The sequence below is a fragment of the Triturus cristatus genome, chromosome 10, assembly GCF_964204655.1.
Source record: "Triturus cristatus chromosome 10, aTriCri1.1, whole genome shotgun sequence".
NCBI classification, from domain to species: Eukaryota; Metazoa; Chordata; class Amphibia; order Caudata; family Salamandridae; genus Triturus; species Triturus cristatus.
Genome location: NC_140593.1, coordinates 324,533,954 through 324,560,183, shown reverse-complemented (window position 1 = coordinate 324,560,183; position 26,230 = coordinate 324,533,954). Strand labels below are relative to the sequence as shown.

The following is a 26,230-nucleotide window of genomic DNA, read 5'->3' as shown; positions in this document are numbered from 1 at the left end:
CTTTTAACATCCGGCAAACTCCTCCCTCTTTTGCGTGAAGGGCATCTAAAGCAAGTCAATACTGCAAAAGCATTGATCTGATGGCAACCATTTTTGTATCTATTACTAAGAATCCTCCAGCTGTACCAGTAGATAGTTTATCAACTACAGTAGAAAGCTTTCTAATCTTGTGTGAGTATCACTCCTACAGATGGAATCAAAGCACCAAAATGAACTCCTACAATTTCACTAGCATTTTCATTTCTTTTTGTTCTCCAATGTTGTCCCGTTGCCGAATCCTCAATTTGTCTCACGTGATACATTTTCGAAAAAATTATCCCCGTGTAATATGTTCCATACCATCTCCTGGGTAGCCTGTAAAATGCATTTTTCCTACAAACGTAATAAACTACAGGATAATCAGAATCTCCTCCATCCAAATGCAAACCCCAGTTTTCTCGAACTTCAAATGTATGGTCACATTTGCTAGTCCCTAAGAAATTGTATCAGTTGGTATGTTATGTTAAATGGTCTTATTGAGCGCCCGAATACCCTCAGGCGTCTTTGTGCTAGCTGACACCAAAAAAGTGATCCTAGAGGCTTTTTAGTAAGCCACAAAAAGCCATGTTTTTAATGTTTCCTATGTAGCACACTTGAAACTGGGCCCTGACACCAATATAGCAGAGGTAGAATGAAATCATCTAGATGGCAAGTACCAAGTAAAAAATCTCTTTAGAAAGTTGGGGCCTAGTCATTCAATGCTTTGTATACAATACGTATAGCCTTAAAAAAAAAACTCTACCTCACAGGGAGCCAGTGAAGCTTTCTGATGCATTTTGAGACTGGATGGTATTTGGGAATTTTTAAAAGTGTACGGGCAGCAGCGTTCTGTAACATTTGTAGCTTATTGAGTACATGCTGATGGGCATTAAGATATAGCCCATTTGCATAATCAGTCCTAGACAACACCAAGGAGGTGACTACTGTTTTCTGCAGATTTGTTGGAATGAATGGAAAAATCTTCTTGATTAATCTCAAGGTGTAATAGGCAGCCGATGTGACTGCATTAGCCTGTTCATGGTAAGACAAAGTGTTATTGATGAGGATGCCAAGGTTTTTTGTTTTACTCACAGGAGTGGGAAGTGGACCTAAATCAAAGGGCCACCAGTCAGGGGACCAAAATGATGAGTGAGAGCCAAAAATGAGAACCTCTATCTTCCCTGAGTTCAATTTCAGTCAGTACCTGGTCATCCAGGAGCTGGCAGCCTGCATACACTTATACACTCACATAACCTTGCACCTACTACCGCAGCTTCACTATCCAACGAGACGACTATCTGTGTGTCATCAGCATAGGAAGTAAGGGTGAAACTGAAGGGTTTGAGAAGCTCCGCCAGTGGAGTGACGTAAACATTAAAAGGTATGGGGCTCATTGTAGATCCCTGAGGGACAAGGATAGGAATATTTATGAGAGGAGAACCTGCCCATACAGACTGATTGTACACATCTGTTGAGAAAGGAGTTTAACAATTTGGTGTTCGTCACCCCAATCCTGCCTAACCTCTCCATCAGCAGCCCATGATTTACCATATCAAAGGCTGCTGATTGGTCAAGCAGGATAAGAGCAGCCCTGCAGCCTCTGTCCAGAGAAATTATAATTTCCTCTGTTGCTTAATGAGAGCGGTTTCAGTACTGTGCCCTGCATGAAAGCGGAATTGAGTGGCATCAATAAGATTATTAGCCTGAACATGACTGACCAATTGATTATTCATGATCTTTTCAATCAACTTTGCTGGCAGAGGGAGGGAAGAAGTAGAGCTAGAGTTATTTGGATCCAAGGGGGCCAGAGAAGGTTTTTTAATAAGAGGCAGAAATAGTGCCTTCTTCCAGTCTGAGGGGAGCATCCCGATATGGCACATGAGATGAAAGATATCGGTGAGCACATGTAATGAAAGATATCCATGAGCTTAGGAGCAATGGTGTCTGAAACTAGGATAGAAATCTGAGGGGGACAAGTGTCGCGAGGAGACCCCAATTTTGCTAATTTAAGCAATTTAGTGACACCCTCAATAGAGGGTAGAGGAAAGTGGCTGAGGGTGCTAGTCACCGAGTGGCTGGGAGGGGCATTTGGGTCAGTAAGGTACAACGGAACTGAGGTGGGAAAGTTGTTGTGAACATTTTCAACTTTGACTCAGAAAGCCTTGGCCACTGATTTGCGGAAAAGATTGCCTATAGTCAGTGCAATTATTAAAAATATTTGTGATCAACTTGTGCACTATAGTTAAAAGCACTTTGGAGGAGATGGTAGCTCCTTCAACCTTACTAGTAACAAAGGCCAACTTTACCTGCTTTATCAGATTTTTGTATTCGGCTAGTTAATTTTTAAACTTAGATTTTTCCCCCTCTAAATAATTAGCTCTCCATTTTTTCTCCTGTCTGCGACATTGCTGTTTCACTGTTCTCAATTTGTCATAGAACCAGGGAGCAGATGATTTATGTCTTTTCATTTTTGACAGGCCTTCGAACATGGACAGCAGTATCCAACCACAAATTGTGGATTTTCTAATGTGAATGCATAATTTCCCTTTCTGTTGCCAATCTAAAGCTAATGCTGCCATGTTTCCCACTGTTCTATGTTCTCTTTCTACTTTAGACCAGGGTGGTACTTTTAAATGATTCCCTTTAACCAAGATATCTCTTCTTCTATCTTCTACTGAATCTATTAATTTGCTTTCTACATCTAGTAATATTCAAGTTAAGTTGTGTCTGTGCATAAGCTGTGTTCAGTGTTATAGTAGGTCTAAAGAAATGTCCCATTATCTCAACATTTTTAGTATCAGGCTGTCTATTCAACAGGAACTTCTGAAGGGACCAAGTCAAAGTTCGAGTAATAGTACTGAAAATTGCCTTTCCCATAGAATACTCTCATCAATAAACAATAAATATCCCCATACGTCAAAGGGATATGGTGATAAGTAATCCCTTCAGCAACCAATGCAGGCAATTGAAAGCATACGTAGCAAACCTAGTTTCCATAGTGTCCATATATTCATAAGCAGATTAGAAGAAACATTCAGAAGCATGTGCATAAAACCTTTTCTCATCTATTGTGGATAAGCTAGTGTCAGTGGGAAAGTGGGGCATGTGTAGTCTTAGGCTACTCTACCTGTAAATGATGTCTTCAGTATATGCACAGTTCAAACTCACTAATGATCACTTCAGAATAAATTGACTCAGTCTGTTGATTTAAAACTCAGTTCAGCCACAAAGTTCAGTTCAAAGAGGTTTAGCTGAATGTGATTTGTTTTATCAGAAGGTGTAAAATGCTCCCTCCCAATCATTGACTGCAAAGTAAGTTCATTCAGGTGAATAGTACCTTTGACAGGGTACCCTAGCTCTCTTTGATCGCCTTACTGTTGGCCCTTCTTCATCACTGTCCCTTTGGCCAACTCCCTCAGTATCTTCAGGGATAGTGTGTGGAATGTTCACTTCGAACAGAATTCTCCCTCTCTCTTGTCTCCTTGGTCACCTGTTTCTGGGACAACTTGTGTTTCAGCTGCACCAGGCCCTTCGCCAGGGTCTGAATCTGGCATAGTTAACACCACTGGATGAGACCCGCCTGTACCGACTTCAACCGTTAACTCTCTCAGACCCTCCTCAGGCCAAATGAGTGTTGCCCTAGCAGCTTGCTGGTCCCTAACAGCTTGAATAACCTGCTCCCTCCGGCTCACTGTAACCAGTGGCACATCAGGAACAGGTGCTGTTATTTCATCCAGGGGTATGGGACTCTTCAAGTATGGATAGTATGTACCCAGTCAGGGAGTCCTCCACACTTCACACCTGTTGTTGTGACCAGAATGACCTGGTAGGCGCCACACCACTTAGGCTCTAAGCATGACTTGCAAATGTGTTTCTTCACCACTACCCAGTTACCGAGACCGAGGCCATGGCACTGCTCCTATTGAGGCAGGGCTGTAGCCTCTCCTACCTGGTGAGACAAAGAACATACCACATCAGCCCGTCCTTTGCGGTAATCAAGAATCATGTCATCTGTAATGTTCACAAGCGCATTTGCAGGCACAGCTGACAGTCTCATTGCCCTACCCATGATGATCACATGGGTGGCCAATCCTTTTCTCCTATCTGGAGTACTGTGTAGACTTGTCAGTACAAGGGGCAAAGAATAAGGCCATTTCAGAGTTATCGAAGCACACACTTTAGCTAACCTGGATTTCAAAGTGCTATTCACTTGCTCCACAATTCCAGAAGCCTCTAGTCGATAACTACAGTGGAGTCTCTGTTCAACTTATAATGCTGCACATAACATCTTCAGGAGCTCATTGTTAAAATAAGTTCCTCAGCCTGACCTTAAAGAAGTCGGGAATCCGAAACGCTGTATCAACTTCCTTAACAACAGCTTTGCTACTCTGAGACTGTAATTTCTCCTATTTGGGTAAGCTTCAACCCACTGTGAAAAGTTACAAACAATCACTAGGACTAGGACATAGTTCAACCCAAGTCCAGCCACATCCTGTTAAAATGACTTCCTAATCTCCCTATGTGATGCAGCGTTACTGCAGTTCTTCTGCCTACAATCTACTGTTGGCATACAACACATCTGTAACACTAATTTTCAGCAATCAATGTGAGCCTGAGATTAAACCACATTTGCCCAAAGAGGCACCCCCTGGCATCTCTCCCTACATGTGCAGGTCCATGAGAATGTCTTACCATTGGAGGTAACAAGCTATTTGGCGGTATAGTTCTTTCATCTCCTGAAACCCAAATATCTTCTGCTCTTTTGACACAGCCTGCTCTGACCCAACTTTGCTGTTCTACTTCTGACACTTCTTCCTGTAATCTCTTGACTTCATCCCATGTATCAACTGTAGACAACAACAGGTTACAATTTGTCACATCTGAACTTTCATTGACGTATTCTTCATTAAAGGTGCAGATATTTAGTGAGCACTACCTTGCTGATTAATGAGCATATCTGTTACCAACAGTCACATAGTCACACCAAATCCATACTGACTATCAGTGAAAACTGTCACTTCCAGCTGGGCTGAAACACAGCATGACCTAGTAAGAGCAATCAGTTCTGCCACTTGTGATGAAAACACTCATTGAAGCAAGGACGCTTCCACCACACCTGAGACAGTACAGACTACATAGGCAGCTCTCAGGTTTCCTTCATAAAATCGTAGGCAAGAGCCATCAACGAAGAGCACATAATCTGATTCAGGTAGTGGCACATCTTGTATGTTCAGGTCTTGGTTTGGTGCACAGTTCAGTAACATGAAGATAATCATGTTTCCCCCAACAATCTCAATTCCAGGAAGGGGCAGCAATGTAGCGGGGATTAGGAAAGTACACCTTCTCAATGGAAGATTATTGGCTCCAAGAATGACATGCTCATACTTGGTAAGCCGACTGTTTGTGAGGTACTGTGCTCGAGTACGAATTAACAGTGCTTCAACTGAGTGGGGACAAAAAGAGTCAAGGGGTAACCCATAACAATGCTTTTGCACTGCTTGATGCTAATGCTATTTGAGGCAACAACTTTAAGACAGTCAGGCAAAGCTGCAGGGATGGGGCAGGTGTGGCAGAAAAATATGCAACAGGTCTGCAAGCATTCCTGTGAATCTGAGCTAGAACTGAAAGAGCACAGCCCTCTCTCAAACAACAAAACAAAGCAAATATTTTGTCATAATCAGGTATTCCCAGTGCAGGGGTGCGGCAGAGACATACTCTCTGCTCTGAGAAGGAACACATGCAGCTGTCATCCCATGGTAGCAGATCTTACACGTCCTTCGGTGTCATCCTCTTTAATGGGTTGACCATCAGAGAATAGTTGGGAATCCACTGTCAACAGTAGCCCATCATTCCCAAGAACATTTTAATTTTGTCTCTCTGTTAATGGCGGATTCATTTTTATTTTCAGAATCGCCAATATTCTTTATTGTGACGCCTTCCTTGCACCTTTCTCAATGTGATGTCCCAGATATATGACTTCTTTCTTACAGAACTTTAATTTGGTTGGGGATACTTCATGTCTGTTCTCAACTAAGTATTTTAAGAGAGTGATTGCGTCTCATTTGCATATTTGATGCCACCAATAGATTGTCAATGTATTGGATTAGGACTGAGTGATAAGGCATCACTAAAGACTTTAGTTTCATTTTGAGTATCTAATTAAAGATGGATGGACTCTCCATTTACCCTTGTGGGACTCGGCACCATGTCAAAACACGGCCGCTGAATTGGAAAGCAAATATGAACTGGCTATCCTCGTACAATGGTTTGGAGAAGAAGGCTTAACACAAATCTATGACAGAAAATCACTCAGCCTCACACAGAATCTGAAACAAAATCACAGCTGGATTTGGTACTACAGGACAACAAGTAACAACAATTGAATTAATCTTTTGCAGGTCTTGTACAAAGTTGTACTTGCAGTTGGGTTTCTGCACACGCATGATGGGCAAGTTACATGGACTCCTCATAATCTCATTCAGAATGGCTTGCTCAATCATTGATTCAATCACAGGAGTAATTCCAGCAACAGTTTCAGGGGTCAAATTATATTGTGGGATTCTCGGGTACTCAGCATTTGGTTTCACTGTAATGCGGACCGGTTCAACACCTTTAATACGTATGATGGCTGTACCTGTAAAGTCCCAGACTCCAGTTAGCACTGTTTCTCACAATTCTGAAGGAAAATCATATTTTTTCAACATAGGGAAGATACCAATTTTTGACTTTTGTATGACAATTTTAAAGGCAACGTCCTCACCATGAGTTTGGGTTCGATGCCATTTAAAGTACAGTAAATTGAACAATTCAGCTTTCAAAAGAGATCTCATCCAAATAGATTTACCCTTTCTTGACAGCTACCACTTCTGAAACTGGGCTAATTATTTGTTTATTTGCAACTCCTACACCTGGCATTCTTTCTCCTAAGGGGGTTAGGTTTAAAACCTATGCTGTTCTCACAGTAGAGCAGGTAGCACCAGTGTCGACAAGGAATGAAACAGGATTTCCATTTACTTCATCATCCACTTATGCACAATTCTGGTCTACTTCTAAGGTTGCACCAAGTACACGATCCTCCTCCCCTGTCAGGCCCTGTCATTGTGACAGATCTGAGCTGAATTTATCATCTGTCTGAATCAGGAAGTACTGTTGAGATGTACCCTGATCCACAAAAGGATTACTAATTAGATTAAGAATACAATTTGCATTGAATCTCTGGGCATTAACATTTTGCTGTAGAATCAGGGCCTGTGAAACCTGTGTCACTTGGGCTTGGGGCACATTGGGATTTTGAGTCCTCTGTCTCTGAACCTGCTGTGTCCGAGCCCTATTTTTTTCCTGTATTTGCCCAAATCCAATACCCTAGCCTGCTGCAAATATGGCAGGGGTTAGTTTTCTTCTAAGTCTGCACATCAACACCTGTGCTTGGATCATTTGGAACAGCATGTCCTCTTCCTTGTGGATGAAACCCATTATCATCTTGTATCACCTCAGCTCACTGCTGATGCACTCCCGGCATGGGACCAGTATTTCCAACAAACTATAGATTCTGACCTCTCTGTGCAGCTTTCATCGGAGCTATCATCAATTTCTCCTTCAACTTCTTGTGTTTCATCTCTAATTCCTCACCACAATACTTTGCATATTGCAGAAGTTCATCAATGGGCTTGCTCTGGCAACAGAACAAATGCTGCTGAATCATGGAACTAACTTTGGGCTTCAATCCCTACATGAACCTGTAAACTAAGTGTCCCAGATACTTCGCCTCAATAGTCTCTGTACCACTGTTTGACTGGCTGAAACAATCTCTGACAGTAAATGTGTATTGACTCTTTGGATTCTTGGGTCGTTTCATCAATCTTGACTCAATTGATCTCACTTTCTGAAATGTAATCGCATGGTTATACTTTTTCATTACCAGTTGATGGCTCGTGTGATTGAGGATGTCTCATCTGCTCCATCTTGGGCCAATCCACTTTAACGTTGTAAAGAGCCCACAAATCACTTGGCATCACAATTTCAAATTTAGTATCCAAATCTTTCCACACAACTTTTGAGTTTTTCCATAAATCAATCAACCTGTCTGTGTCACTTAGACTAACTCCTCGGGATCAAGGCAATGCTCAGGTGGGTCCACTTTCCAATTTTTCCAACTGCAGGTTGACAATAAAGCACAGACAGTTGGAAGGATCAAGCGAGGGATGAAATGCAAGGGAACAGCAGGGAGGGAGATCTAGAAGACACAACATAGTCAATGTATAAATCACTGTAATTACCATATAAGTACTTCGCTAGTATCCAGACTTGTGATCAATACCACCTTATCTGAAAAGAAAATGAGTTTAGCTGAAAGAGTTCTAGGAGCCTTTAATGAGAGGGATTCTCCCCTTGACTCTTAGTCACTGAAAGGGCACATGAAATGTCTTTTGCAATCCCTTTTTCTGTTTAGTGACAAAAGGCCGGTGATCTGACAACAAGTATTATTCTTTTTTTTTATTTTTTATTTTTCTTTTATTTTCAAAAGACCTTTATTCAGCATAGGATAGCAATACACAGCATAATGCCTACAACCACGAGTGGCCGGCAGCGTGTTATAAGAAGTGAAAGGCAGTGGTGTACACAGCGGTTCGCCTACAACCCGATAAGGGCCGGCCGCGTCACGGTAATCCCAGATTTGCAGTATGATAGCCCAAAGGGGCCTGCCGCATTAACAACTGAACAAAACAACCCAAATAAACCCCACCTCGCTAGCCTCACAGTGAGAGTAATCAAAAAGAAAAGTCAACATTCTGCATCGCCTCATTAAGTGACTAGAGTGCTAAAGCCCAGTCTCAGCCGTGAGGGGCAGGCTCACCCGGCAACTGCGATTTCGACAGCAAGTAGGGCTTCAAGGGTCCCCATATGTCCCGGGGTCGGGATGCCGATGGCAGGAGTTCAGAGTACAGGGCAAGCTGGTCCTGCCAAAGAATCATTGTCTTCATCCAATCCTTAAATTTCGGCACCCTCCCTCTGCCCCACCTGCAGGCCACCCTCCATTTGGCAAGAAGGAAACAGATAGAGGCAAACCTCCTATGTGCCACAGGGAGCTTCTCAGTATAACCCAGTACACCCATCAGTGGAGACAGCGGCAGCGGGTCCCCCAGCATCTTCCCAACGGTATCAAATACCTGCACCCAATAATCCTGAAGGGCCGGGCAACTCCAGGCCAAATGCAGCACGTCCACCTCATCTGCTCGGCACCTGTCGCACCTGGCATCAGCCCGCAGCCCAAACCGCTTCAGACGAGCAGGCGTATAATAGTATCTCTGCACATATTTAAAGTGCGTAATGCGCAGCCGGCTACTAGCGGACACCTTCTCTATCTGCGCACAACAATAGTGCCACTCCTGGTCCGAGATTTCCTGTCCCAAGTCCTGAGACCAACGAGCTCGGGCAGCACCCTGTGGCGTGCCAACTTCAGCGTATAATGATTTATAAAGAGTGGAGACCAAGTGGGACGCAGACTGCGCCCCCATGAGTGTATGGATCTGGGGGAGCACCGGTGGCTCCTGCGGGTGCCCCGGGGTGCAGGCTCGCATTCCCTCCCGCAAGTGCGCATATAAAAATGTTTCCATAGCATCTGGGGGCGGTTCCTGACATAGCTGCTGAAGGGTGACAAATGTCCCATTGGGGTAGATGTCTCCCCACGTGCTGATCCCCCGCCGTTTTTGAAATTTGTGGAAGATGCCCTCCCGGAGGAGGGGCAGTTGGGGGTGATACACCAACGGCATCCGGGGGGGAGTAAATCACTGGGGCCTGTAGCTAACGCACAATCCACCCCCAAGCCCGCACCGTACATTCTATGGTTGTGGGGTCCCGCCCGCCCATCGAGATGCGCTGCAGGAGTGCCCCCTCCAGCGGGACAGGGTCGGCCAGCCAGTGTTCCACAGCCATGTGGGCTGTGTATTTCGGCCCCCTAAACCAGTAATGCGCATAGTGCGCCTGGGCGCACATATAATACAATTCAAAGTTAGGCAGTTCGAGGCCCCTGGCCGCATAGGGACTGGCCAGCGTGTCCCACTTTATACATGGCTGTTTGCCACCCCATACGAGGCGCAAAAGTGCCGTCTGTAGTGCAGCAAACAAAGGTCGGCCCGGGAAGTATGGTATGTTCAGGAAGTAGTAAAGGAACTTAGGCAATACCACCATCTTAACCAACGAGATCCTGTCCGCGATTGAGAGAGGCATGGCTATCCATCGAGTAATCGTGTCAGAGAGCGTGTCCATGGCACGGCCATATTTATCGCGAATCACCTCCTCTCGGTCCAGAGCAACATTCACCCCAAGGTATCGGACAGTGTCAGTGCACCATTCCAGCGGAAAGACCAGCACAAAGGGAACAACCGCCGGAGTGAGCGGGAGTATTTGGGACTTGGCCCAGTTGATCTGTATGCCAGACAGGCCACCAAAGTGAACGAACTCCCGCAACAGCGGGTTCAGGTTATGTTGTGGGTCCTTGACATAGAGGGTGACGTCATCCGCATAGAGCGAGATCAAGATGGGGCACAGCAGGCACCGCAATGCCTTCTCCTGATGGTAATGGCGCACCTTCGCCGCTAGCGGCTCCATCACTAGGGCAAACAACAGCGGTGACAGCGGGCAGCCCTGCCTAGTGCCGTGCGTCAGCCGGAAGGGTCTCGAGACAAGGCCGTTGATTTGTGCCCTAGCCGCCGTGGCAGCGTAGATCAGTTGAATCCAAGCCGAGAAGCCCACCGGGAATCCCATATTGCGCAGGACGGCGTGCAAGTATGCCCACTCTACAGAGTCAAACGCCTTGGTGGCGTCCAAAAACACAGCCGCCAAGGGCAGCCGTGGGTCCACCTGCTCTATGATCGAAAAGAGGGTACGAAGGCTGTGGGACGTGGATCTCCCGGGAATAAATCCCGTTTGGTCTGGTAATACCAGCCCATCCATCAGGAGGTTCAATCTATTGGCTAGCATTTTGGTAAGTATTTTGCTGTCCACGTTTATGAGGGACAGGGGCCGGTACGAGTCGCACCTGTCGGGCCGCTTTCTCGGCTTTAGGATTGATATAATTAGGGCTTCTCTCATTGTGGGTGGTAGCTCCTGAAGCTCTAAAGCCTCCGCGTAAACCGCCTGCAGGATGTTGCCAAGCAAATCAAAATATTGCTTATAAAAGTCGCTCGGGAGGCCATCGGGCCCGGGCGCCTTCCCGGATCTCAGCTGGAAAACAGCCTCCTTAAGTTCATCATTGGTGAATGGCGCACAGAGAAATTCTCTCTGGTTATCAGCTAAATACCCTAGTGTAATGTCGCCAAAAAAGAGTGGGAGGTCCGCTTCATTAGTGCCCTTGGAGCGATAAAGGTCAGCATAGAAGTCAGTGAAGGTCTGTAAGATCAGGGCCCCCTCTTTGTGGTTGTTGCCCTCCCAATCCTCCACCTCCAGTATGTGGTTGGCATGTCTAGGGAGCCGGATGTCCTGCGCTAAGGCCTTACCGGGCCTACCACCCTCCCCGTATCGCCTCGCCTGAGCACACTTCCCCCTAAACTTCACCTCCCTGTCAGCTGTATCAGCGTATTCTGTCATCAGTTCCCACAGTTTTGCTCTTCCCTCCCCCTCGCCCTGCCGCCAGATGTTTGCCTCCAACCTCTTAAAGTCGTCCTCCAGTCGGCGGAGCCGTCAACGGATATCCCTCAATACCCCAAAGCTCTTGGCCATACAGACGCCACGTATGGTCACCTTGAATGCTTCCCAAAGCGTGCTCGCTCGCTTCACTGACCCATTGTTCCTGTCAAAGAAATCGGTTATAGCTTCCTCTAATTCTGTCCGAAATACCTCGTCTAGTAGTGCCTTCGGCGCTAGTCTCCAACCTCTGCAGCCCGCCTGCAAGCCCGGAAGAGTCAGAGTGAGGCATACCAGAGAGTGGTCAGACAGCGTGCGCGCCAAATGATTCACCGCTCGCACCCAGGTGCAGACCCCCCTGGACCCCAGCGAGTAATCCAGCCTCGACCATGAGGCATGTATGGTTGAATGGAAGGTCCCCTCCCTCATTTCTGCGTGCCTGTGTCTCCACAAATCCACTAGTCCCTCGCCTTCTATAAGACCCCTCAGCGCCCCCTGGCTACGCGTGTAGTGGTGGGGCAAGTGTGTAGACCGGTCCTTGGCAGGGTCACTGACCATGTTAAAATCACCCGCCCAGAGGACATGGGTGGCTCCCACCTCCAATATCTTCCCCCACAGAGCATTCAGGACATCAGGACTGTCAGTGTTAGGGCCGTAATAGCTAACAATGATCATCGAATGTGTTCCCAGAGTGCCCCACATCATGCAGTATCTTCCCTCGCCATCGCTTCTCATTCCGCCACACCTAAAGGGCGTCCCCCGCCTGATCAGGATGGCCGTGCCTCGTGCGTATGTGGAATATGCCGAAAACACCCGGTGGGTGGCCCACTTGTTCCCAAAGGCTGGGGGGTTGCGGGGATCAGTGTGTGTTTCCTGGAGGGCAGCTATACTAATGTCATGCCTGTCTAGGTAGGAAAGAATCTGTCTTTTCTCAAGTATTATTCTTTATTCCTGTATTCTAATAGTGGAATTCTCTCACTCCGCATTACTGTTATTTACACAGTCTACATGATTATTCAATCTTTGATTGAAGCGACTTTTCCTCACTCCACACTAATCCTTTGCTAATTTGAACAACAATATCTAACTAAGTCTTCAGCAGAGCCCAACCGCTCTTTTGTCAACAAGATTTGTACAAAAGCAGAGCACACCTGCGTTCCAAACTGACCTGCATTTGCCTTTTGTTTGTTGTGCCAACGTGGGTTGTCGCTGTTCGAACTACTCTCAACTGCGCACGCTCAACCAACTGAAGACTCTCCCACTGCTCCGACTGAAGTGACGTTCTTGGTAGAATCTTGGAGCCGCATTGAAGCTCTCTACTGCTCCTGATGCTGCACCTTCCTGATCACTCACTGTTCTTGTTATGTGATTTCTCAAAAACACTGATTGGACCCTGTTCACTTGGTCTTGTGCTTATCTCAGGATTTGCGAGTTCTCCACAGGACTGATCCTGCTGACGTCGGAGAATAACAAGCATACAAGGAAGATAGGGCATAGTCATATTTATGGAGCTGTCTTACCTGATGTTGAACCTCCTGTCAGTCAGAAAACACAGCAATCATGGTGGGACTTCCCATGAGTCATCAAGCACTGGTGCAATGACTGTGTTACTTCCTATGAGTCATTAATCACTGAGGCATCACAGTGTAACTTCCTATGAGTCAATAATAACAATGGCTGGAAACTGTTCGGGTTATGAGTCAGTGACCTAAAACTGTGTGCCCTGTGAAGCAGAACAAACTTCTGGGCAATGTAGTCTACAGCCCAACTGAAAAATACAACATAGAAAGTAAAACAGAAGAACGCATTTCTCTTTAGAATGTCCCCGGACCCCAAAATGGCTTTGTGTTTTGTTTCAACATAATCAACGCAATATCTTTGATGTATATATGGAAAAACTTGTTAGGGGAATGGTAGAGGAGAGGCCTGCAGCATTCATATATGTTTAAGGAGATTTGCGGGTAATGACAGTCTGTACCATTCCACTGGATTTTCCCGTAATCTCAGTAAAACATTTCTGAATGAAGACAAAATCAGCCCTACTCCATGGTACATGAACATGCCCTCCACCAGGCCCTTCTCTCATGGGAAGCATTTGGACATCCTCCTCTTTTTCCTCTGTTACAGATGGAGGCATTTGCACCCTGACTTTCTTTGGATCATTTTTCTTTGGCCATCTACCTTCCCAATTATTTGATTCACTCCACTTTCGAATGTAGTCAATTAATTCCTTAATATGTACTCTCATTCAAGGTGGACGCATGTGTGCAAGATCTCTGTCACTAAAGCATAACCTGTAATTTTCCTGCAAAATGTTGGATCAATGTATGTCAATTCCATGTCTCTGGCCTAATTCAGATAATCTCTCATGAGCCTGTCCTACACGTCTGGTAATGTCTTTACGTAGAAACAGTAGTTCATTATCCTGGTAAACATTTAGTCCTGACATGCAAAGAGTCCCAAATATAATTTATTCTAACTCTACCTATCGTTTAGCTATATCCATTGATCCTCCTCTCTGGAACTTAGGCATTTGTTCCAAGATCCCAACTACTTCCTGAGGTATCTGACCCTTTGAACCAATCATCGAGTTCTCAGGCAGTAAGACCTGGTTGCTCTGCTGGAGAATTATTTTTCTTACTTGGACCTGGTGTTGAGTTCAGAAGAGACATCGGAAGTCAGTGTTCCCATAGGCATTTCTGTCCTAGGAGTACTACAATTCATCATCACTAGGGCATTTGTGTTGGGCAAGAAAAATGGGGACGATCGCTAAGGAAATCTCCTCATCAGATCAAGTCCTGTCTGATTTAATGTACAGTCTGCACTTGCACTTGCAGCACATGGGGTATTCTCTTGTGTCGGAACTCTAGGAGTCTGAGGAATGGGTCTTATTGCCGGGTTCACTGAATTGTTCTCATTTTTATTAGCTATGGAACTCAATCCAGTAGGAACAGCCAAAGTATGGGTATTACTTGCTTCTAACCCAGGCTTATACAAAGGAACTAATAAACAAATGGAATCCACCCACAAGAAATAGATGAAACAAGATATATTGTCTTGGATTGGATGTGTTTCCTACATTGGTGGGAAGCACATTGTGCTCTTTAAATACCCCTCATACACCAAAAGGGCCCTTGGTGTCATACTTCATCATAGGGGTCTTCGCGCCCCTCTACGGAGAGCGGCGTGCTACTAACCAGCGGGTACGCGGGAGCACTTGATGTAACCACTATGTGTAGTGTGTGAGGGTGTGAGTGGTAGGGTCAGGAGTGGATGGTGAGTGAGTGTTAAAAAATACCTGGCAAGTGAGGACTAAAAGGATTTTCAATAAACCTCGCTGCTGGTATTATTAGAAACGGTGAGGTGGAGGTTTGATGTATTAATGTACAAAACCTCCTGCTTGTGTCTGTGTCAACATGTTTCGAAGTGTGCTGCTTCTTTTTCAGGACGGGTACACAGATCCCTACCCTACTCACATAAGACAGTATAATAACATCAATACATAGGGAATACTATGTGTTGAATACAAGTATCAATGTTGCTAAATATGCCTTTTAGGGTCAATTTATATTGCAACAAGGTAATACCTTAATGTCAATTTGCTATCCAGAAGTCCGAGGCCTCATAAGCCTTCAGAACGCAGGGGACCCCGTGCTAATTGCACTATCTGTGGGGATGTTACCTCACTCCATCATCCCCCCCCGCGGCTCCGTGGTTTAGTAGGCACTGTCAAGTAGGCACATCAAAATGTTTCAGTCATGGGCACATTACTCACTCCATCAGTCAGAGTATCATTGTATGGAGGTGGGAGATTTCGCAGTAACTCAGATAGAAAATCATCATTTATGTTGCTATCACTGGCCTCATCTGCATTCTCATTGTCATCTGCCTCTTTATGCTTTTTCTTCTCCTTTCGTGTACCCTTCCCATCTTCTGTGGTTAGTACAGGTTTTATTTTAGCTCCCTCAGTCATGTCAATTCTTCAGGCTTTCTGTTCTACATCCCATCTTGCATCAGCACAAGTGTGCCTGGCTTTCCTGATTCGCACCCTTGACATCTGTCTCTCTGTCTCAAATGAGCCACATGTTCCCAGGCATTAAGTGCTTCGAATTGTGTAGGTCTAGGAGGTGGCTTCATTTCATACAGCGTCTTCCTGAAATTTTCAATAATTCTCAAATTATATGTCCCATAATGAGGAAATTGCAATGCACTATCTTTCTTGGTCATTCTATGCGATTGTTTGAACTAAATATGTGTGACAACCCTCTTCTACTGCCATAGTCCTACCTGGTGTACCTTCAGGTGGTGCCTCTCTTCCCATTTTAACAGGCACAGTCATGTCTCACCTTATCATGCTTATAATGCTTTACGAATTTCATTTTTCAATCAATAATATGCAATATTCACAAAAGACTTTCTGTTGAAACCAGGAAATGACTTTTCACCCACAAATCTTAGTGGGGAATCCCAACCAATCCCAGTACTGCTCTCTATGACCTATTCAACCAATACCAGTGCAGCTCAGTGTGACATCAATCTCGCTCTTTGCAGCAGCTTACCTTCCTTTATAATTTATCTTGCGCACGTTCTCTAAGCAAATCTCACAACGCAATGCAAGCAACTTCAATAACTAACTCTGTCTACTCCTATAAAGAAATAAAATATTATTCATACACGTAAGAGGCAATTTGTAACAACACTTTCCAACCTATACTATGATTCACTTCCAGTAAAACCTTGACCAGTGGGATCTCACTCGAATTGATACATTTACTCCCTGTCACTGAGGTCAACTATACCATCCACATCTCACAATCACACAAAGATAACATCCTCATCAATAATGCTGTGGACAACATCTCAAGACAAGCCCCAAAACACAACAGACAACTACATCCATTGTTTTCTACACTGAAACTTACCATGGCGGTATAGATCCTGAAATCTTAGGCCATGACTGACCCGTTAACCACTTCAACTTGTTTGCTTCAAGCACAACAATCGCACATCAAATTAAATCAGCTCTGCATAACACTACGTTGCCATTTCAAAATACAATCTAAGCGTATGCAATACCAACATGGAACCCTATTAATACTCTAACTCCTCCACTGCTACAAGTTGTTTCCAACCCCTCAGAACTCCATCAATCCTTCGACCGAAACATGGGCTTTTGGGGTCTGGACTGGTCTTGGGCAATTCCTAGTATGGACATCCTAACACCCTCAAATCAGTGGAAAACCATTGGAAGTGTTACCAGATTTTATCAAACTTTTTCTGGCCCCACTTCCTTACCATTGGTCCTCCGATGGACCTTTATAGCTGCCTGAGAGGTGACGAGAGTTAGCATTAACCAGTCAATCAAATTTCAGTTAGGAGTGCAACCCATTAGCTACACCATGATGACCAGAAAACAGTAGCCAAGTTCAAAAGATTTATTACCAGTAAATAATCCACACAAAAAAAACACTCACAGTACCATAGTATAAAGATACAGAATGACAACAGGAACTCCCAGCCACCAAAAGAAATTGAGGCGAATTAGTATGACACAAACAAGCAGTTCCCTGACTGCTATACAAAACAATAACAAAAAAATCTGATGCACATAGAATAATCTAAGGTTCTCTCTCCAATGCATTAGCAATCTACAGCCTCAAAGTCCAGAGGATGGTTTAGGTGACGGAATCTTAGCAAACCAGGGAAATTCCATGAAGGAAGTCAGGTCAGAACAAAAATAAATCAATTAGGAATATATTTGCATCTCAGAAGCTCGATCAAGAGTTTTTATCGAGACACCTAGGGGAACGCTGGGTGGTAGGAAATTTGTGTCAGCCCGGTGATGCCACAACTTTCCCACACAAAAATGTGTAGAAAAAGTGATTCTTCAGCTAAATTTGAGGTTTGCAGGGGATTCTGGGTAAGAAAAAGTTGGGGAATCCACACAAGCCATACCTCCCTATAATCCCCCAGGTGTCTAGTTTTCAGAAATGTGTGGGTTTGGTAGGTTTCCCTAGCTGGCCGCCAAGCACGAGGCCAAAAACCCAGTTGACTCCCGTTGCAAAACCAGGTCGTTTTGTGATGGGCAATTTTGGTGTCGCCTCAATACGTTTTGGGCCCTTGCCTGTCATGGGTGCTTGGGCCTACCACATGAGTGAGGCACCATTTCTATCGGGAGTCCTGGGGGAATGCTGGGTGGTAGGAAATTTGTGTCAACCCGGTGATGCCACAACTTTCCCACACAATAATGTGCAGAAAAAGTGATTTTTTTCAGCTAAATTTGAGGTTTGGAGGGGATTCTGGGTAAGAAACATTTCGGGGATCCACACAAGCCATACTTCCCTGAAATCCCCCGGCTGTCTAGTTTTCACAAATGTGTGGGTTTCGAAGGGTTCCTTGGGTGCTAGCTGCGCTAGGACCCAAATTCCAGAAGTAGGCACATTCCGCAAAAAAGGGAGGAAATCGAGGGCTATTGCCCCGATATGCCCCCAAGAGGGGCAGAAAGACTGGTTATTTTGTTTGGGTGGGTGGGGAGATTGGGATGCCCATTCTGAGCAGCCCCCACCCCTACATATAAAAAAAGGCAGCATAATCGTTGCCGCCTCGTGGGCTCTCTGCCCCCCGGGGGGCAGATCAGAGGCTACTACCCCTATCTGCCTCTTGGGGGTTCTGAAAGACTGTGGCATTTTTTGTGGGGGTCGGGCATTGGCATGCCCATTCTGGGCAGCCCCCGCCCGACCTCTGGAAAAATACAAATCACTGGTGCCTAGTAGGCTTTCTGCCCCTCCCCCCCCGGGTGGCAGATAAGGTGCTATTGCCTCATCTGCCTTCCAAGAGGTGCAGAAAGACTGTAGCATTTTTTTTTTGGGTGTGGGTATGTGAATGCCCATTCTGGGCAGCCCCAACCCCTAAGTATATATCTAAAAAAAATCCCTGGGGCCTAGTGGGCTTTCTGCCCCAGATCAGGGGTTACTGCCCCCATCTGCCTCCAGAGGAGGGCAGAAGGTCCTATTCTTACTTTGGGGGGTAGGGTGGGGTCTTTGGCATGCCCATTCTGCGCAGCCCCCACCCCTGGCGCATAAAAAACATTCTATGGCATCTAGGGTGCTTTCTGCCCCCTGGGGGGCAGATTGGGGGCTATTGCCCCCATCGGCCCCCCAGGGGGGTAGAAAGACTGGAGATTTGTGGGCGGCAGGGGTGGGGGCATTGGCATGCCCATCTTTGGCAGCCCCCACCCCTAAATTAATCATTAAAAAAAAAAACTGGTGTCTAGTGGGCTTTCTGCCAGGGGGGCAGATTGGGGGCTACCACCCCATCTGCTTCCAGGGGGGGTAGAAAGATTGTTATTGTGCAGGGGGTTGAGGGATTTACATAATAAAATGAATCCCTGGTTTCTAGTGGGCTTTCTGACCCCCTGGGGAGGCAGATTGGGGGGTACAGCCCCCATCTGCCACCCAGGGGGGCAGAAATCTTGGAAATTTGTGGGGGGAGGTTTGGGGGCATTGGAATGCCCATCTTGGGCAGCCTCCACCCCTAAATTCAATGTAAAGAAATCCTGGTGTCTAGTGGGCTTTCCGCCTCCCCTGGGGGGGGCAGATTGGGGGCTACTGTCCCATGTGCCCCCAGGGGGGCCAGAAAGACTCTAATTGTGCAGGGGGTGGGGGTATTGCCCTGCCCATATTGGGAAGGCCCGACCCCTAATTTTCATAATAAACAAATTCCCTGGTTCTAGTGGGCTTTCTGCCCCCCGGTATAGCCCCCATTGGCCCCCCAGGGGGGCAGAAAGAGTGGAGTTTTGTGGGGGGCAGGGGTGGGGGCATTGGCATGCCCATCTTTGGCAGTCCCCACCCCTAAATTAATCATTAAAAAAACCTGGTGTCTAGTGGGCTTTCTGCCCCCCCCCAGGGGGGCAGATTGGGGGCTACCACCCCATCTGCTTCCAGGGGGGGGGGGGTAGAAAGATTGTTATTGTGCAGGGGGTTGAGGGATTTGATGTGCCCATATTGGGCAGCCCCCACCCCTTATTTACATAATAAAATGAATCTCTGGTTTATAGTGGGCTTTCTGCCCCCCTGGGGGGGCAGATTGGGGGGTACAGCCCCCTTCTGCCACCCAAGGGGGCAGAAATACTGGAATTTTGTGGGGGGAGGGTTGGGGGCATTGGAATGCCCATCTTGGGCATCCCCCACCCCTAAATTAAATGTAAATAAATCCTGGTGTCTAGTGGGCTTTCTGCCTCCCCCAGGGGGGCAGATTGGGGGCTACTGTCCCATCTGCCCCACGTGGGCCAGAAATACTCTAATTGTGCAGGGGGTGGGGCATTGCCCTGCCCATATTGGGAAGACCCCAACCCTAATTTTCATAGTAAACAAATTCCCTGGTTCTAGTGGGCTTTCTGCCCCCCCAGTATAGCCCCCATATGCCCCCCAGGGGGTCAGAAAAACTGAATTTAGCCCCAATAATATGGGGGGAGCAAAGGCCCTTGCCCAAGGGCCCCCCCCCTGGTATCTAGTTGGTGGATCCCTGCTTGGGGATCGCCCCCCTGGGACAATGCCCAAGCAGGGATCCACTAGGGAGGGGTACCATTGGAAAGAGAAGATTCTCCCCTTTCCAACGATAGCTCTCCCAAGTGTTCCAGTGCTTAGGAGGCTGAGATAGCCTCACAAGCACTGAAACACTAAAACTGAGACTAAGTTTCAGTTTAGTTTTCAACCTAATGACGACAGTGCGCCATGCGCGCAATCGTCATTGGATTGAAAACGCGTGAGGGGCCTCTGGAGGTTGGGGAAGCTTTTCCCCACCTCCTGTGGCCCATAAAAAAATGGCAATCCCTCTGCTGTTTGCAGCAGAGGGATTTCGTGCCCCTGTCCTCATGACGGATCCATTCCATCATGAGCACCGAAAGGGTTAAACCCCTCAAACTCGGCGAGGCCTTTGCTTTATTTGTTGGAACATTCTGCCCTCTAGTGGCAGATTCTTCTAATAGCCTTATAGCCCTTTTAAGCTGGGCTATACCGGCTATTAAAGTCCCGCTCCTTTGTTAAAGTCCCTTGCCTTCGGCTCGGGCCTTTAACTCTGGAGCGGGCCTTTAATAGCCGGTTTAGCCCACTACGGCAGGCTATAAGGCTATATTAATGCACACATTACATAAACGTTGCCTTTTCTAGTAAGATTAAATTCTATATATGTAAGAAAGTGCTTAACCATAGTTAAAATTTGTGACGTGTTATTCATGTGAAGTAGCACACGCATTTACAAAATTAGATTTCATCTCTATGGTGAGTACATTTCCTACTAAATGTGGATTATTCTTTATAAAGCACACTAAATTAAGGCAAGACATTTATGTAAATGAGGGCCATATGTATCATTCAAAATTGCGATCGCAAATGCCGAAATTTGTTTGCGATTGCAATTTAGCTAAATGGGATGTATGAAAGGAAAACAGCCTCGCAAAATAAGGAATCGCAAAATTTGCGATTCCTTATTTTGCAATTGCATTTAAGGAAAATGCAATTTGGCCTTAAGGAATCGCAAATTACCACCAACTTCAAGTTTTTTGCATTATTCAAAGTGCCATGTGGCACACATACATGCCCTTAGGGCATGTATGTGTGCCATATGTGCACACATGTACATTTCAGGGATGCAACAGGGTGTCATTTTGACACCCTGGCACCCTTGAAATTGCATGCTCAATTTGTGATTCTCTAATTGAGAATCGCAAATTGAGAATGTCTTCCCATTCATTCCTATGGGCCTCTAGGCACATAGGAATGAATGGGGAGATATTCCTTAATTGCGAATTGCAAAAAGCGTTTCGCAATTAAGGAATATGTTGGATTCGCAAAATTATTTGCAAATCCTACATACATAGCATTTTGCGATTCTCAAATAGCGATTCTCTAAAAATCGCTATTTGAGAATCGCAAAGCCAAAGTTTCATACATATGGCCCCAAGTTCTCTAAGCTTACAGTGAAGGCGCTCTTTAATAAATGACAAGTGCAACACTAACATTAATTTGTTAAACCATACATGAATCATGTGCTTAGTGCACTTTCATGACGTGTATTTCTCAAGTGCAATCTTTGCGCTATACCAATAGTTTGGCCTCCACACGACCACATTGTGTAATTCATGGGCAACTCTCTTCATCTCACACTGCCCCAGTTCTCTGTTTGTCTTAATTGTCAGCACATAGCAAGTACTAGATCAGCAACTGGTTTACATTTTACAATTAGATGAATTCTGCAAGGTCTAGTCCAAGTCAAATTGTTATGAACCAAAATCTCAAAGCTATAACTACGCCTGTGTATTTAAGCTTGCATATGCAGATATATATTTTGCACACTGTTGGACTTTTCCCTTTTTGGCTAAAGTTCCCTAAACTTTTTATTTTCCCCCTAGACCTTTTTTCTGACATGGTGTTGCCAACTTAGATGTTTTGGGCACTTTGCCACTGCTGATCAGTGTCAAAGTGGAAGTGCTCGCTGTATAAAGTGTATTGGTAAGTGGTTGTCCATGATTGGTAAGTTTGCCTTACTAGTAAAGTCCCTAGTAAAGTGCACTATGTGTGTCAGGGTTGGTAATGCAAATGCTACTAGTGGGCCTGCAGTACTAATTGTGCCACGCACACAAGTAGCCTCAAAGAGAGAACTCAGGCCTGCCACTGCAGTGCCTGGGCGCAGTTTGGTAAACTGCCATGGTGTCCTGACAAGTGCACCCACTTGCCAGGCCTTACCCTTCCCTTTCTATGCACATCAGACACCCCTATGGTAGGTCCAAGGTACCCCCTGGGCAGGGTGCAGTGCACGTGAAAGGTAGGACATGTACTGAGGTGTGTACCATGTTCTGACAGTGAAATACTCTCCATTTCATTTGTCACTGTTGAAAGGCCATCTTGCCCATAGGACAGAATAGGGAGGCTGTATAACATGTTTTCCAGCCTATCTTCCCAAAGGCTTAAGATGGAGAGGTGAAGTTTAGTATGCCTGAACTGACAATGTAATAACACATTTTTTATGAAGCTGGTTTTTGCATTGTGTGTTTAAAAACCACTCTTTCAGAAGTGGCTGGGTTTTTGTGCTCTAACATTTCTGTGTGTCTCTGCCTGGTTGTGGATTGACGGTCTGGATCTAATCCCATGAGGTGAAGAGGCCTGGGTTGTTGCCATAAAACAATGATCTGATCTCCTGCTGAGTGATTGAGAATCCAGACCCCACTAATCAAAGGAAGAAGGTGTCACTGGCAGGGAGGCACCCAGAACTGGTTTGAACAGGGGTCAGTGCCCCTGAACACAAAGACTTCAAAGACATTTAGGAGTATAACTATAAGAGCTGAAGCCCCTGAACGTTGGAATTGGATTGATCAAGACTAAACAGGATTGAACCTACTTTGTGGTCAAGAGGAACCTCAAGCTGAAGAGACTGAAGGAAAGGACTGACCCTTGCTGTGTGTTCTGGGGCTGGCCTGCAGTTTGCTGCTTTAACCAAGGAAAGGCTAAAGGGACGTTGCTGTGTGCTGTGTCCTGAAGTAACTTATCCGTAAGGGCCAGAGGCGAGCTGGCTCCCTGTTGCGAAAACTCAGGAACACAAACGTTTCCAGGAGAGTCGCAGCGACGCTGTGTACATGTACTTTTTGCAGCCTGAGACTCTCTTAAGAATTGCCCTGTGATCGTGGGCACCTGGAGTCTAAGCGAGTCTCAGTGACGCTGTGTGTGTGTGCTTTTTGCAGCCTGAGCCCTTCGTAAGGATTGTCCTGTGATCATGTGCAACTGGAATCCAAGTGAGTCTCAGCAACGCTGTGTGCGTGTGCTTTTTGCAGCCTGAGACCTTTGTGAGGATTGCCCTGTTATCGTGCACCCGGAAGTCAAGTGAGTCTCAGTGATGCTGTGTGAGTGTGCTTCGTGTAGCATGAGACCTTCGGGAGGATTGCTGTGTGATCGTGCACACCCTAAGCCCAAGTGAATCTCAGTGAAGCCCAAGTGAATTTCAGTGACGCTGTGTGCGTGTGCCCTGTTGCAGCCTGAAATCTTCGTATCGCCAGCAGAATGGACCAGCAGCCCCAGAGGAGCTGAGCCGCCGGCCCGAGCCCGCCGTTGCCAGAGTGGGACCTCAAACCAAGCCGTCGAGGGAAGGCCCGAGTTCCACTGCCCGGAATCCACAAAGTTGCATCGGAGGCCCAAGTCGCGGGAAGAGGAGAGGAGAGTGAGGTCCCACCCCCCAGGTAACGTGTGTCGAAGCCTGGGGCGGGGTGTGGGCTCAGAGAGAGATGCTGTCATCCTCTTCCATTCTTGCAGTGCAAGCCTCTGCTTCGGCTCGTATCGTGGCCCGTATTTGCCAAGGAGGGGCAGTACCGGGGCTGGAGTGCGGATCTGCACTTTGGTTGATATGATACCCATGTTGGGGGCATCTGTTGGCAGAAGCTGACCGCGAGTCAGTATGAGTGGCAGAGAGTCCGCTTAAAGACCCGTGATCGTTGCTTGAGTGTATTACGCATTGCATTAGTTCTGCATTACGAACTACCTGATTGTCGTATTATGCATTGCATTATTCCTGCATTACGAACTGCCTGATTGTTGCATTACGCATTGCACTATTTTTGCATAATGAACTACCTGATTGTTGCATTATGCATTGCATTAGTTTGCATAAAGAACTGCCTGATTGTTACGTTACGCATTGTATTATTTTGGCATTAAAACTGCTTGATTGTTGCGTAACGAACCGCATTACTTTTACATTGCAAAGTGCCTTATTCTTGCATTACGAACTGCATAGCATTGCATTAGGACCGCAGTGGATCATTTAGAATTGCTCATTGATATCGCCAGAACTTACAAGGGCTGGCTGGCCTAATAACCGGCCAGGAGGAATATTACAAATATGCATATGTTGGATTTATATCGTGTGGTTTTATGGTATATCTTTTTATATAAATTTATACTTGTTTTTATGAAACTCGTGTGGAGTCCATTTGTGGTGTCATCATTGGGTTACTGAGAGCGTGGTTGCAAATACTTTACACACTTGCCTTGAAGATAAGCCTGGCTGCTCGTGCCAAGCTATCGAGGGGGTGAGCGGGGGCTATCTGAGAAGGTGTCCTTCTTTTCCCTGAAGTGGAAGCAAGAGTCCCTATTTGTCCTAAGGTACCTACCTCAGCCAACTAGAAACCCCCAGTTCTAACACACACATAAACATATTTACTTGCATGAAGTTAATGTTTAAGTAAATCTACTCACGGGGGATTGATGTAGTTGAGAAGCAGTAGTTCCAGGGCCAGAATACCATGTGAGTTTATGCACGCTCAGAAATGTATATGTTTAAAGGTGTTTACAAATCCTTTGCCAACCCCTCCTTATGGTGAAATTATTTCCAAAGTCACCTCTAGCAAGTTTAAGATGAAACCTTTTTCATGGTTAGAAAGGAACCCACATCCAAAAAAGAGGTGTATATTAGCATATGGGAAAGGAATTCACAGCAGTTTGCAATGGCTATTTTGTTATGTCAAATTGTGTGAACATTTGAAATCTTTAATGTCATATCTGTGCACAGTGCAATACCACAGTTCTCTGGGTACACGTTTGTGACTTACTTTAAAAAAGGAGCGACCAATTTAGTTTTTACATGTTTCACTTAATGGTTTTTCACATTCACATTATGTGAGTAGCACCTTTTTTTTTTTCTATCCAATTTCATGCATCTATGAATGTTTTCCTTTCTGTTCCAGGTTCATCATTTCCTGATGACCCAACAACCATTCCACCATCTAACTTTATCAAGTATGGAGACAGCAGCTACAAAATTGTACGCTCTGAGATGAAATGGGATGAAGCACGCAGACACTGTAAGGCAGAGGACTCAGAACTTGCCAGCATTTTAGATTCTTACACGCAATCATTTCTAATGATGCAGGTGTTGAAGTATATGAAGCCTGTATGGATTGGTCTTAACAGCAACATGGTAAGAATATACATTTACACTTAAAGTTTAAAGCACACAAAAAAAATGTTTCTAACTAAAACACGTGATTGCAGGATGTCTTCTTTTCATACTTAGGGCCTCATTTCCAACTCAGGTGGAAAATGTGACTTCTTTTGGGGTACAGAGCCGTGGCACACCCCTCCCCCACCCGCTCAGCAATCATCACAGTGCTCTTGTGACCACCCCGCCTTTTATGAGTTGCCACTAGGATGGTCAACCATCCTCCATTTTGCATGTTTGCTGGCAGTCTCGGTTCCTGTCCAGCTTCCCTGCACAGAGGCACTGCAGTACGCCAATTCTTACTCCTTCACACATTTATGAACTGTAAAAGTGGTGCGTGTCTCTTGCTGGGTGGGAGAAAGTAAAGCATCAGAGGGTTCCTGCACAATGCAAATTCTGGAGAACAATCTGCTATAAGATGCAAACACAGTCAACCATTGTTAAACAGCCCTGAATGTATCAATTAAAACCATGCTGTGGCCCTTTACTGGGAATAGCCATTGGGGCTGTTTATTCCATTAGGTCTATATCAGAGTGCTCCAATTGTCAGATTAGTGGTCATGGGACACAGGCAGAGTATGATTTGCCCAGGATCAAGCAGTCTATT

General features: G+C 45.7%; 1 protein-coding gene across 1 annotated transcript in view; it reads left to right on the top strand.

Annotated features, from left to right (window-relative positions):
* The window catches only part of MRC1 (mannose receptor C-type 1), an 841,411-nt gene that overhangs the window by 601,978 nt on the left and 213,203 nt on the right, over positions 1-26,230 (top strand). Inside the window, exon 24 of the mRNA XM_085631521.1 lies at positions 25,370-25,602. Within this exon, the coding sequence (XP_085487647.1) occupies positions 25,370-25,602 (233 nt within the window). The remainder of the gene's footprint in view (positions 1-25,369; positions 25,603-26,230) is intronic.